Source organism: Pseudomyrmex gracilis, unplaced genomic scaffold (assembly GCF_002006095.1).
Source record: "Pseudomyrmex gracilis isolate BER0280 unplaced genomic scaffold, ASM200609v1 scaffold_629, whole genome shotgun sequence".
In the NCBI taxonomy this organism is placed as follows: Eukaryota; Metazoa; Arthropoda; class Insecta; order Hymenoptera; family Formicidae; genus Pseudomyrmex; species Pseudomyrmex gracilis.
The window spans coordinates 33,457-47,353 of record NW_018021213.1 but is presented as its reverse complement, the minus strand read 5'-3'; the positions used below and the strand labels follow the sequence as shown (position 1 = coordinate 47,353).

Sequence of the window (13,897 nt, the reverse complement as noted above, 5' to 3'; positions counted from 1 at the left end):
AGCAAAATGGTATAGGACTTTTCACCTCAGTTTTATTCCTTCTACCTGCCTACGAGAGATGTTAAACCAATTCTGGGACACCCTGTATATAATATATATATGTATATATATAATTTATATATTATATATTATATTATTCTATATATACCTAATATATATTATATACATATATAGGTTTGTTTTTTTCTCTGAACTGGCAGCAGTAGTTCAGTCTATCTTTTTCTTTCTAATATGGATAACAAAAGATAGACTGTGAACTAGTGCAGCTAGTACAGGGTCTCTGTTCCCACCAGTTCAGGGAAACCTTATATTAAACAAAACTTATATTAAAAAATTGTTCCAAAAGTTTCTTTCGCGATCTGCACGCAGTTGCTTTATCTGATTGTGAGTTTATATAAACAGAGTTTATATAAAACATACAACCTTATCTCTTAGACATTGATGTCATCCATTTTCAGTCTTCGTCCCTGATAGAAAAATAGTTAAAAAAAAATTATTTGACAAAATTACTTTCCAAATACTATTTCGGCAAAAGATTAACAATATGACGAATCATCTTAGCAGTATATTTGCAAAATTAATTTCAAAAAGAAATTGTCTAATAATTGAGAAAAAAATTTCAGTTATGTGATGTTTAAAATATGTGGAAATATAATTGCATATGAAGAAATCAATTCATGTATGTACGTAAGAAAATGCATAACGACTCTTTTGCAATTTTTAACAAATATTATTTACAAAATTGTATTTCGACACAACTGTTGCGTTATGGCAAATCATCTTAGTCCGATCATTGCAGGATTGTCGTTATTCATGATGCCATTTTTGTGCAATATTTTCACAATTTGCCTATTAGGGTCTAGCTATAGAATACGTAGAATACGATTTGTTTAGATTGAAAAATTATACACGCTCTTTCATACATCTTTAAGTATCAAAAATCAAAAAAAGCATTTGCGACATGTAATGTTATATTGTTTTAAAAAAGGCAACAGTGCTAACAAACCATACAGCACCGAAGCTTCCAGTAATATTTCAAAAACGTTGCAACATTGCAAGTTGCAATGTAATATTGCAAAGATGTTTTAGAGACATATAATAACAATATTTTGCCGAAATGTTTTAACAATGTTTTATTATAGTATGTTTAATTCTAGTATATTATCAGAAATACTTTTGAATAGCTATTAACAAACATATAAGGGGTGTCCCAGAATTGGCGTAACATCTCTCGTGACCAAATAGAAGGAGTAAAACTGAATCAAAAAGTTTTATACCATTTTGCTAGATTCGCAATAATTACCGAGATCTTAATTAACAAAAATCAGCGAATAAGCATGCATCGGGTTGTCTTACGCGCTTAAACAGCCCAGTGCGCTTCGCGCGCTTACGGTGTTACCCGTAGCAGCATATAAAAGGAGCTAATATAACAGCATATGCGCGCATTTATCTATACTATATGTAACGTGTACTATAGATACATGCGCACATATGCGTGAAACGGAACGCAGCCTCTATAACATATATATATTAAAATGTAATTGTGCGAAGCGCGCCGTGCTGTCCTACGCGCGTAAGACAGCCCGATGCACACTTATTCGCGGATCTTTGTTATTTAAGATCTCGGTAACTATTGCGAATCTAGCAAAATGGTATAGGACATTTTGACTCAGTTTTACTCCTTCTATTTGTTCACGAGAGATGTTACACCAATTCTGGGACACCCTGTATATATATATATATATATATATATTGTATTACGTATATTTGCGAATTGTATAAATATCAAAATGTATATCAAAAAAAAAAAAAAAAAAAAACGCGAGACGATAGTGACGTTTTTATTAAGTTCGATGCGTTTTTGTATCTCGATTGTGATTTATACTTGTCGTCTTCTCTTTTTTTTATCTATGCATCTGTAAGAGCATAAGACAAACATAAAAATAAATTAAAATTTAAAGGAAGAAAGCTGTTATTATTATATAAAAAGTAAAATGCAATATATATAATAAAATAAAATAGCAAAATTAACTGGACAAAAAAAAATTGTTTACTAATTTTTATATAAAACCAACGAATTGTTCATATTTTTTAATATGCAAGATACTTTAAATTTTAATAAATAAACTTTGAAAATATATAAAGTTCAATAACATAAAAATATCCAAGACATGAAAACGAACTCATGTCCTTGCGTCAATTCATAATCTTTTTATATTCGATCAGATATCTGATTGTGAGTTTCGAGTGCAAGAAGATTATGAACTTATAGCAACCAATTGAGCAACGAGTTTGTTCTCATCTCTCTCCGATGTCTTTATATATTGTTAAAGTTTATCTATTAAATTTTAAACATTTTGTATATTTGCGTCTTTCAATATTACAAATACATTGCTTTGTAACATTACTGTAGTCTTACATTATAATATTTTTGGAGGCAAACATTTCAACGTTGCCGTAAGCTTGTAGTAACATTGCAGAAATATTTCGCAACTATCTATCATGCAATATTACAATGTTTCACTGTAAGATTTCTGCAATGTTACTGCAATCTTTTGGTGCTGTATGGGAATACTGTAAACGAGAGTTGCACCGTTATGGAAGTGGTGCTACAAATGTTCAGACAGTTCATACGTTTGGTTTAGGAGGTTCGGAGCTGGTAATTTTCCACACGTCCCCCGAAAGGGCGTATATAACTTTACAATGCGAACAAAACGTATTCTACGATAGCTAGACGAAGACTGAAAATGGATGACGTCAATGTCTAAGAGATAAGATTGCATGTTTATATAAACGTTGCCAGATAAAGCAGCTGCGTGCAGGTCGCGAAAGAAACTTTTGAGACAACCTAATATTTAATATTATACATATATTAAATATATACAATATTAATATTATATATATATATATATATATATATATACGTATATATACATGTATATAGAATATATACATATTATATACATAATAATATACAGGGTGTCCCAGAATTGCCGTACAATCTCTCGTAGGCAGGTAGAAGGAATAAAACTGAGTCGAAAAGTCCTGAATCATTTTTTTCTATTATTTATAATAAAAGAGTAATTATTGAGTAAATCAGGCCAATCAGCGCAGACCTTTAGCCAGGCGAACGTCAGTGAACTGCGCGGAGTGCTCACACACACCAGGCGCGTGGCTCACTGACGTGCGCCTGGCTAAAGGTCGGCGCTGATTGGCCTGATTTACTCAATAATTTACTCCTTTATTATAAATAATAGAAAAAAATGGTTCAGGACTTTTCGACTCAGTTTTATTCCTTCTACCTGCCTACGAGAGATTGTACGGCAATTCTGGGACACCCTGTATATACAGAGTAACTTTGATATATAAGCTGTACTTATCGGAAATTACTTTATCAGATATTTACAATGTTAAAGACGAATGAACTATACTAATAAAACTTTTATAACTATTTACTGTTAAAAACCTTGTACTCTTTTATTATAGAAACAATTCTGAATACAAAATCTTTATTCTTTTTATTTTAAAAAAACTTTAAAAAAGCAAAACTTGCATTTTTGCCTTATATTTCATAGGGATAGGAGATAGGTTAAGTTAGGTTACGTATGGATGAGGTGATGTGAATAGAGGTGTGAAAATCCTAAATACAACACTTCCTTTCATCTAATAATACTTTTCAGTATTTACTTATGTGAAACATTAACATTATGCATTAACAAATATTGTTAATAAATAATAACAAAAGCAACAAAAATGTGTAGAGAATGCTAAGATTAGCTTGCTGAATAAAAATACATACTCGCGTAGGTGTAAGCGCTGTATTATGGCTAGTCTACAATGGAAGTGGGCAGTAAGTATAATAGAGTAAGAAGTAAGGTTCTTGGAGTTCTTTTATTTTTGTCTATACAATTATTTCGCGTTTTTTAACACACGTCTTTCATTGGCTAAAAGTAAAGCAGTAGGTAGTGCAAAATGGGAATTGCCCATTTCGTAATTCCCGTTGTTACTTCACCAAAAAATAGTTTACTCTCTACTCCTACAGCCTTACTACCTTCATTGTAGACTAGCTCTAATGGCTAGTCTACAATGAGGATAGTAAGGCTGTAAGAGTAGAGAGTAAACTATTTTTCGGTGAAGTAACAACGGGAATAAACGAAATGAACAATTCCCATTTCGCACTGCTTACTGTTTTACTGTTAGCCAATGAAAGACGCGTGTTAAAAAACGCGAAATAATTACTTGTATAGACAAAAATGAAATAACTCCAAGAACCTTACTCTACTCTTACAGCCTTTCTACCTTCATTGTAAACGACTCTTTACAAAACACATATCCCACACGTTAAAACTGCGGTATATTTCAAACTAAAAGGATATAACGCAGCTAGCTAAATAAAGAAAACAAGAATTACATGTTTGTAATTTGTCATTCATCTTTTACTATCCATCTACAATTACTATTGCAATAAAACCGCTAAACTTTTAAACCTTGCAATAATTATTTTACATATCCGTAAAAAATGATCGCTCTACTTATCATGCTGACGAATCGATTAAACTGACGAGTTTTTGTTGATAGTAACAATAAACAGCTGAAATCACAACACAATACTAATGTAACATAAAAGCACGTAACAAACACACACGTAACCCACATGGCATCGTTAGTAGCACAAACGTTTCTGCAATGGGTTTTCCGAAACTTACTCCAACGTTTCGTTAAAAGTTTCTGAAACGTCGTAGTAACGTAGCGGAATCGTCGAAATGTCCGCTTTTTAGGTTGCGGTCTGTTTTTGTAGAAACGTATAAGAAACGTTGCCCGATAAGTTGCAAAGTTTTTAATGTTTATATTTTTATAAACATTGTAAAATACATTTTTGAAATCATGCAGGTTTTGCCTGCTTAACCATAATATACCTACTTAAGTAATCACTCCTTTCTAGAGAATAGGTACTTAAGAGAATGCTGAACCGTCCTGTTATACCGACGGGATATGTCATTTTAGTAGAACTAACTAATCTCATTATTTATTGTATCAAATAAAAACGCCTTTCCAGAAATGAAGAACGTAAAGAAACACTTATCGGTCTGATGCTTTTTGGTCTAAAAAGCACCAAAAGTTACATTGTCCTAGTATCACTTGATCATATTTTGCTATTTTTAAACAATTTCTAAGCATTGTATAAATACGCAGGCACCAGAGCGATAAGCGGATGATATAAAAGAATATAATGGAACAATCAGAATGTGATTTTATTGTCTAGTTTACGAGAATAGTTAATTCTTCTAATGAAGCACATACGATAGTAGGCAGGATACACACACAAGCAGACAGTCGCGTACGTGTGCATATCCCCACCACTATCAGACCGGCAAACCGAACGAAAGACAAGAAAAGAGATATACGTCTATCCTTGTATAGAGGGCACCAGCTACTGGACAGCGTAGCAGCAAGCAGCTGTTAAGCCGCTGGTTCAGCATCCTCTTAAGTAATCACTCCTTCCTGGAGAATGGTTAAGCAGGCAAAACCTGCATGGTTGATTAATTGTATTTTACAATGTTTATAAAAATTTAAACATTAAAAACTTTGCAACTTATCGAGCAACGTTTCTTATACGTTTCTACGAAAACAGACCGCAACTTAAAAAGCGGACATTTCGACGTTTCCGCTACGGTACTACGATGTTTTAGAGACTTTTAACGAAACGTTGCTAAGTTTCGGAAAACCGTTGCAGAAACGTTTGTGCTACTAACGATGCTATGTGGAAAAATAGTTGCATGCAAATTATCCTTATTCTTATTTCTTCTAGTCTATGTAACATAAAACTTGACGCAGTCCAAATCTTGGAGTTATCATACATATATATGTATATAATATACAAAATGTCCCATGTTAACTTTCGCATCAAAAATATCTTGAAGAAAACAGATTTTTCCAAGAAACATTGACACGAGACCTTCAAGAGACAACCTTTTAGAAAAAAACTTGTAGAAAATCAAAAGGACTATTTAATTTTTATTTTGCTTAGATTTTGGATCCAAGGTTTTATTTGAACTTAATAGAGTCCAAATCAAGTTTTACATAAAACTTTTCAAGTTTTACTGCAGAATTATTCTATTCTCAAAAAATTCTATTCTCAAAATAAAACAACTGTATTCTTTGTCATTTTTTGTTAAACTCTTTCCAAAATCTTGTTTGAAGTTAATATTATGTAATTTATTACAAAACTTCGATTTTTAGGCATACAATTTGAAAAATGATAGATTTTAGAAAAGATTACTTTAAAGTTTTGCGATGGCGATCTGATGGTTAGATTGAATGTTTAATCCAAATCCTAAGTTACACTCGATAAGGTCTAGATCAATTTTTAAAATAAAATCTTCCAAGTTCTTACCGCTGATTTTTATTTTCAATCTAAATATCATTTCAACGTTTAGTGTTTTTGAAAAATTAATTTTGAATCTAATCAGACTCGGGTTGATTTTTTCAAACACGAACCCCTAAACCAAATCTGCGTTTAAGGTAATTTTTTTGACAAAATAAAAACTTAAATTTCAGATACAATTAGACCCAATTCAGTTTTTTCAAAAGATCCAATGTTTAATTGCGATTTAACACAGTTTTCATGCTTTTAGAAAGAAAAAAAAATTAAATCGAAGATCATCAAGAGCCGTTCGCAGGATGTTGTGCAGAAATATGAGTATATATACATGTGTGTTTACGTGTAATATTTCACGTGAGTTTTTTGACTTGAAATTACAATTCTTTAAATCATATACGATGCTAATTTTGCATCATATATGTATATGAAGGATCCCGAATACCCCTCCTAATTTTTAAAATATTTTTTCGCAATATTTTAAAAATTAGTTAGAGGAATATTCAGGATCCTTCATATATGTGATACAAAATTAGCATTGTATATGATTTAAAGAATTGTAATTTCAATTCAAAAAACTCACGTGAAAAATATTACACGTAAACACACATATATACAGGGTGTCCCAGAATTGCCGTACAATCTCTCGTAGGCAGGTAGAAGGAGTAAAACTGAGTCGAAAAGTCCTGAACCATTTTTTTCTATTATTTATAATAAAGGAGTAATTATTGAGTAAGTCAGGCCAGTCAGCGCCGATCTTTAGCTAGGCGCACGCCAGTGAACCGCGCGGAGCGCTCATACACACTAGGCGCGTGGCTCACTGACGTGCGCCTGGTTAAAGATCGGCGCTGATTGGCTTGATTTATTCAATAATTACTCCTTTATTATAAATAATAGAAAAAAATGAGAAATATATAAGGCCTTACGAGCCATTCCCAGGATGTTGAGCGGAAACTGTACGTTTATATATATATATATATACACATGTAACAAATTCAACTTGTAAATTTTTACAAGTGAGTGTTTTTAGAATTGAAATCTCAATTCTTAAATTCAAACGAGATGCTGGATTTGCATCTCACATATGAGAGATCCCGGATACCCCCCTAACTAATTTTAAAATATTACGAAAAAAACTCCTCGGCCAGGAAACAAGTTGAATTCGTTACATGTGTATATATATATATATACACGTACAGTTTCCGCTCAACATCCTGGGAATGGCTCGTAAGGCCTTATATATTTCTTGTTATTAATTTTAACAAGCCTTAAGTCATAATTGTTTAGAAAAAAATGGTTCAGGACTTTTCGACTCAGTTTTACTCCTTCTACCTGCTTACGAGAGATGTTACACCAATTCTGGGACACCCTGTATATGCATACATATATATATATACTCATATTCATTTCCGCACAACATTCTGCGAACGGCTCTTGATGACCTTATATTTACTAGTTTAGAAACTCCAGAACCCGAGAGTAATCTCTATTAATTATTAATCGTTAAATCGAAGATGTTTCTGCCAATTATAGCAACGTATAAGAACATCAGGAATCTAGTCAATCAAGGCAAGATAATCTAATGATATAAGACTGGATCTATCAGATAACTGTTTCGATTTTCTAAAAGTTTGGTCTTTTGTCATTTTTTGAACCTTTTTTTTCAAGATATTTCGATACAAAAATTAAGACCACTCTGTACATGTTTCAAAGAATTAAAAATAATTTGTATTTTCAATAATTTTTATTTTAAAATAAAGTTAAAAACAATGCGCGAGCTAAATTACAGGATATTAGTATAAAAAACTTTCTTCTTATTAAAAAAAATTTTTAAATTCGGACGTTTCGACCTAAAATTGGATCTTTATCGGTAAAAATCAAAATAAACTAGCAAAAAGTCGATACACAAGAGTAAATAATTACTAACTTGAAAGTAAGAATTTAACAGCAATGTACACTGCTAAGTCGTATTTGTAAGAATAATTTGACAGATAATAATAATTCCGTTTTGTTCAACTATGGAACGAATATCTCAATAGTTTTATTTGATTTAATTGACTTTTTAATTTAAAATTGTTGACTTAGATGATTATTGTTAATTTTTTACTATTTTAATTCAATAATTATTGATGTGGATCTTTTGTTTATTTATTTTGATCTCTACCAAACTTACGATCAAAACGTCTAAATTTAGAATTTTTTAATGAAAAGAAAGGTTTACTTAATTTTGACATTGTCAAGCTTTATATTTATCGATAAATTTTTATTTTCTACAAATTTGTTGTTTATTAGATGTGTGATTATTTAATAAAGAAATATTATAGTATACGTACAAATTAATATACCAACTAGTAAAATCGTCGTGAAAATCGCGACGATGTAAAACATAAGTTTCAATCCATTTTCGATGTCGCAGATCTCCTCGCTGTTAGACACTAACATCGGTGGAAATAAGAAACCAATAGCTATACCAAGCTGTAACAATAAGTAAAGAGTGTTTCTTGTTGCAAGATACATATAAAAAACTATATATATAATAACTATTTACAATATAATAAAATATAAATTTTTGTTTTATATTGATTGCAAAATTGCTACAATTTAAGGCACGACGGATTTCTCGATAAAGTACACAATACGACAACTGATAGCGATCGTGCAGCTTGCACCTTGGATAAATTGAATCACTCGCGACCTGATAGAGTAAACCCTTCCTCCTTTTCATCCGCCTCTGCGCAGACACGACTGTCGACCGATTGTCGAGGTAGTGAAATTAATCGTGGGTGCCCACTTTGACTCGGTTTCCCACCTAATCACATCGCAATTTAAATCTGGCCGAGAGAAGCACCCTTCGCGTCTATTAGACTATGAGATTACTCCAGACTGTCATTTCCGTTTGTTCGCGGGAATACGTATTCTCATTGCTTGCACGCACAACACACATGTTAAACCTGTGCACAGAGAGAACGGTTTCTTTAGATTTAACAAATTTTGTTAAATCCAAACAAATTATTTAATTGGAATAGTCCAAACAACCTTGATTTTGAACTAAACATTCCGATTGTTTGAATTTCAAACAAAGTATTTTGTTAAGTTAAATAAATCTAAAACTTTAATAAAAAAAAATTTTTCACGGCTTGCGCCCTCACACAACTTCGAGATTTTATTCGAAGTAATAAAATCTTTCTCTCTTTGGAGGCCCGATTCCAATCAACCAGCTTTTCAATCGACCCAGCTTGCCAATCAACCGATGAACTCTATTAAAACTGAACCTGAAAAAATTCTTAAGGTGATAGCGGGATTCGAAACTCGAGACGCCTCCGTCGTATTCGCAGCCTCTCAGTTCGCAAGACTACTTGTTCTTTACTCTAAAATGTGATTATTTTTATCTACTTATTCTCCAGCTATCCTATACGCATTTCATTTATTATTTCTTTAAATTATTATTTTATTAAAAATATTGCAGTGCAATGTATCTGCAACAATGGATACAAATATTTCTCTTATTATTATTATTAATTATTTAGTATTCTTATAATTTAAAGTACATTTTTACAACGCGAAATTTTTTGTCTCAAACAATGCTATATTTAAATCAAATATATTTTATGTTATATTTATGTTACAAAATGATTTTTTCATTAAATAATGCTTATTAACACCAAATAAAATATTATTTTGTTGGAATAAATTATTTCAAACATTTGTATTGTTTCCGTCAAATAATTTGATTTATTTTAACGTGACAATATAATTTTCATTCAACAAAATTGTTGTTTGGTATAAAATTATGTTATTTGAATGCAACAAATATTGGTATAAAATTATGTTGTTTGAATGCAACAAATATGAGTCAAACAAATCGGATTATTAAATTTAAAGAAACCGTTCTCTCTTTGTGTGTAATATGACAATCGAAAACTTTCCCAATATCGTGCATTTTCGAAATAATAAGCAACGTTACATTGCATTGACGTTTACAGAGAGCCTTATATAATATTAAGAAATGTTTACTTCTGTAAAGTGGTCGAACATAATTTATATGAGAATTTTAATAAAATTAATAGTGCTAGCAATTACAGTTAAACTAATAAAATAAATTAATGTTTATTAATTATAAACAGTTTAGATAAATATTTTAAAAGGTTGAGTTTACTTATTATTTAGTAAAATATTATTTATTAATTTGGATCTTTGAACGCGCAACAAATCTTCAGAAAGTTTTCAAACAATGACGACTTATCAATCACAAAAGTGTTCGAAATTTTATTAAGCTTTATAAGTTTTCTTTTAACATTGAATTTTTTACTTTAAAAGTAAGATCGATTGAATTAAAACTTCGATGAAATAAAATCGTTGCTTATTGTTTCACAACAAAAATTTAATTACAAATATAATATAGATTCACAATTAACTTTTATCTTTGGATTATGTTTATATTTTCACTATGTGTTATGTTTATTGCACGATCTTGAACGTGATTAGTGCGACTTTATAGCGCGGACTAAACATTACCTGTTTGCGTTTCACAAAGTTGCATGTAGCACGCTGCGAACGGATGATACTACGCGCACAATGATACTTGCCTGATTGCCGAAGACACCGATGCTGCAGGCACTGCTGACCTGATCGGACCCAAACCAAACCGCGGCCAACCTGGCCGGAACCGAAAGGATAAACGTTTGACTGACTGCCACTAAAGACTGACCGAGGAAAGTGATCCAAAAGCGATCACGAGCTATGCTGAACACTTTAATCCAAGAACCGAGGCTGGTTCCAAGCGCGCCGAAGATCACCGCATATCTGAGACCCTAGAATTACATTGCATTTACTATGCCACTAATAAATTTTATACGTATTTATTTTATTATACTTTTCTCTATATTGTATATATATATATATTTCTGTATAGTACATATCATTTATTATTTTTACACATTCATTTATTATTTATTATTTTAACACAATATTATTATTTTTTACTTAACACAATCAAGACTTTTGCAGCTATGCTTAATATTGCATTTGCAAAAAAGTAAAGTCGAAGTTTTATACTGTCAGATTACTCAAGATCCGGCTATCTTGTTGATATCAGGACTATCCAGTTTTCTCGTTTATATTTGACGATAAGTGTCAAGCTGTGTTAATTTACGTAGAATGTAGAAAATTATGACATGATGAATGTTCGATAATCAAACAAGATGTTACGAACTGATACGTTTACAAGGTTCTGTTTTACTAAAATATGCGAGTTTTCTTTGCTAAAAAAATTCTTCAGTATTCTCCCTTTTTTTATTTGTATTATGTTCTGTTGTTTAGTGAAACAATTATAATTACTTACTAATTTATCGAGCAAATAACTAGCAGGAAATATCAATGGTATATACGTTATCATATATATCATGCTTGTCATGTCCACTTGAAAATTCGTCACGTTGTAATAGCGCTTTACGATGTTCGCTATAATACTGTATTGAATCCATTGCATAGAGTTGCTCGCACTATATAGCACAAAAATGGCAAGAATCAGCCATCGCCTCTTGTAAACTTTAGTTTGCAAGCCCTACAACCAGTGATATTAACAATAATTACTGAGATTTTTCTTTTCTATAAATAATTATTTCAATTAATATAATAATTTTGCTATTTAAATAATTATTAATTTAAATAATTATTGAAATAGCAATGAAATTTAAAAACTAAAATTGTTCTGTAATCATCATTATTTAAGTTAAAAGTAAATATCGTCTAGCATCAACTTGAAGCGAGGACTATTTTATTATTTTTCGAATATTTCTCTGTCGGCTATTTGTACTAATGATGATGATGATGATTTCATTTACTTGACAACAAAATTATTCACCTGCGTCGGCTGCGTGCCTCCTTCAATGTTCTTTATATAATCATCGGATGGTTTCCTTATTTTGTCAGACATTTGCATCTGTTCTGACTCCGTCATTAGTATTAGTAACAAATTAATTTATAACGAGAAATTGATCGAACGGTATCTTTACAAAACAAAACACTCAGTTCTTTCTCGTTGCACTATCTCGCTCTGCTGTCTAGAATTCAAATGAGTATTGATCTTACTTCTCGTATCTTTTATTAACACAAAAATATTCATTTCAAATGAGTTTGAATGAATTACATCAAGATTATTTTAGATAAAAGGAAATATACGTGTGTAAATTTCTAAAACTAAATTAAATTCTGATTGCTCTACTTATCATGTCTAATATTGACAATTCTATAATTGTTTTATATGTAAGATCACATCATATCTCTCTTTCTTTCTTTGTCTGTCTATCTGTCTGTCTGTCTGTCTGTCTCTCTCTCTCTCTCTCTCTTTCTCTCTTCTTTTACGTATCGATGAAATTTGAATATCTTTCGCACTTATCATTACGATACGTGATTAAAAGTTGATTTGACAAATAATATCTACAATCTACTAATTTTTTGATCGGAAAATTACGATTTATTTCTTTCTTTCTGTAGAAAAAAATGCACGTTTAGTCTAACCATCAATAAACAAACTTGTTCAAAAAAATATTACTAATAAGTACTTCATATTCTTTATTGCATTAATTAAATTTGTATTATATTTTTGTTTTTAATTTTGATTTATAATAAAATAAATGAAACATATATGATGACATAAATCTCTCTCTTTTTCTCTTTCTCTTTCTCTTTCTTACATCTGCTTTACTAGGATGAGAACGACGACGATCCTCACGATCGCTCTCTCATTGGGATATCCATCGTTAGTGACTCGGTGCGTTTCGCATAGTCGGCTTCTCGAATGCAGCAAATGTGTGTGCATTACATCGGTACTTCGCGTCTCAGCATCCCGATAACAATGATACGACTGCGATCTTAGCAGTTCTCGCGGAACGCCGGACATAAACTAAATGTATCATGGATTCACGAGAGCGCGCTCATCATCCTTCCACTCTCACCACGCCGCTAAACGCCTGTATATTCAACGTTCTTCCCCTGCCGCCGTTCACGTAATCGCACGTGAAAATATATTCATGTACACAGGCACGCGCTCGCGATCGTGTATATCACCGTGTGTCGTACATATCGAGTTACGCGCGCACCTATCAATGACGATATATAGTTTGAATGCGCCGTCGCACAATGCTAGTTCATACAAGTCGTTCATACAAGTCGTTCTCGGACGAGAACCAATCAGAAAGTCACATTGTCGACTTGCGCGCATACAAACACACATTTCCTTTCTCTGCATATCTATCTTATAAAAATCGCACGCAGAGATGCCAGATCGTGCCGGACAGCATCGAGAGTATCGAAGCGGGATATCCCCACCGCCTTGATGCTTTCGTACGTACACAAGCAAGAACCGCACGGATACTGTTTTCGCTTGTATGTGTACGAGATCATCGAGGCGATGGGGGTACCCTACTTCGATACTCTCGATGTTGTCCGGCATGATCTGGCATCTCTGCACGTTGAGTCGCCATGGCGTTACGCCAGAATTACAGAAGTCGGAAATCG

At 32.0% G+C, this 13,897-nt stretch overlaps 1 protein-coding gene across 1 annotated transcript in view; it reads right to left on the bottom strand.

Annotated features, from left to right (window-relative positions):
• The window catches only part of LOC109861194 (feline leukemia virus subgroup C receptor-related protein 2), a 16,618-nt gene extending 3,135 nt beyond the window's left edge, over positions 1-13,483 (bottom strand). Inside the window, exons 1-5 of the mRNA XM_020440741.1 lie at positions 13,075-13,483; positions 12,243-12,441; positions 11,721-11,942; positions 10,966-11,190; positions 8,713-8,854 (exon numbers count right to left, since the gene is read on the bottom strand). Of these exons, the coding sequence (XP_020296330.1) occupies positions 8,713-8,854; positions 10,966-11,190; positions 11,721-11,942; positions 12,243-12,338 (685 nt within the window). The 5' untranslated portion in view covers positions 12,339-12,441; positions 13,075-13,483. The remainder of the gene's footprint in view (positions 1-8,712; positions 8,855-10,965; positions 11,191-11,720; positions 11,943-12,242; positions 12,442-13,074) is intronic.
• Positions 13,484-13,897: the final 414 nt, after the last annotated feature.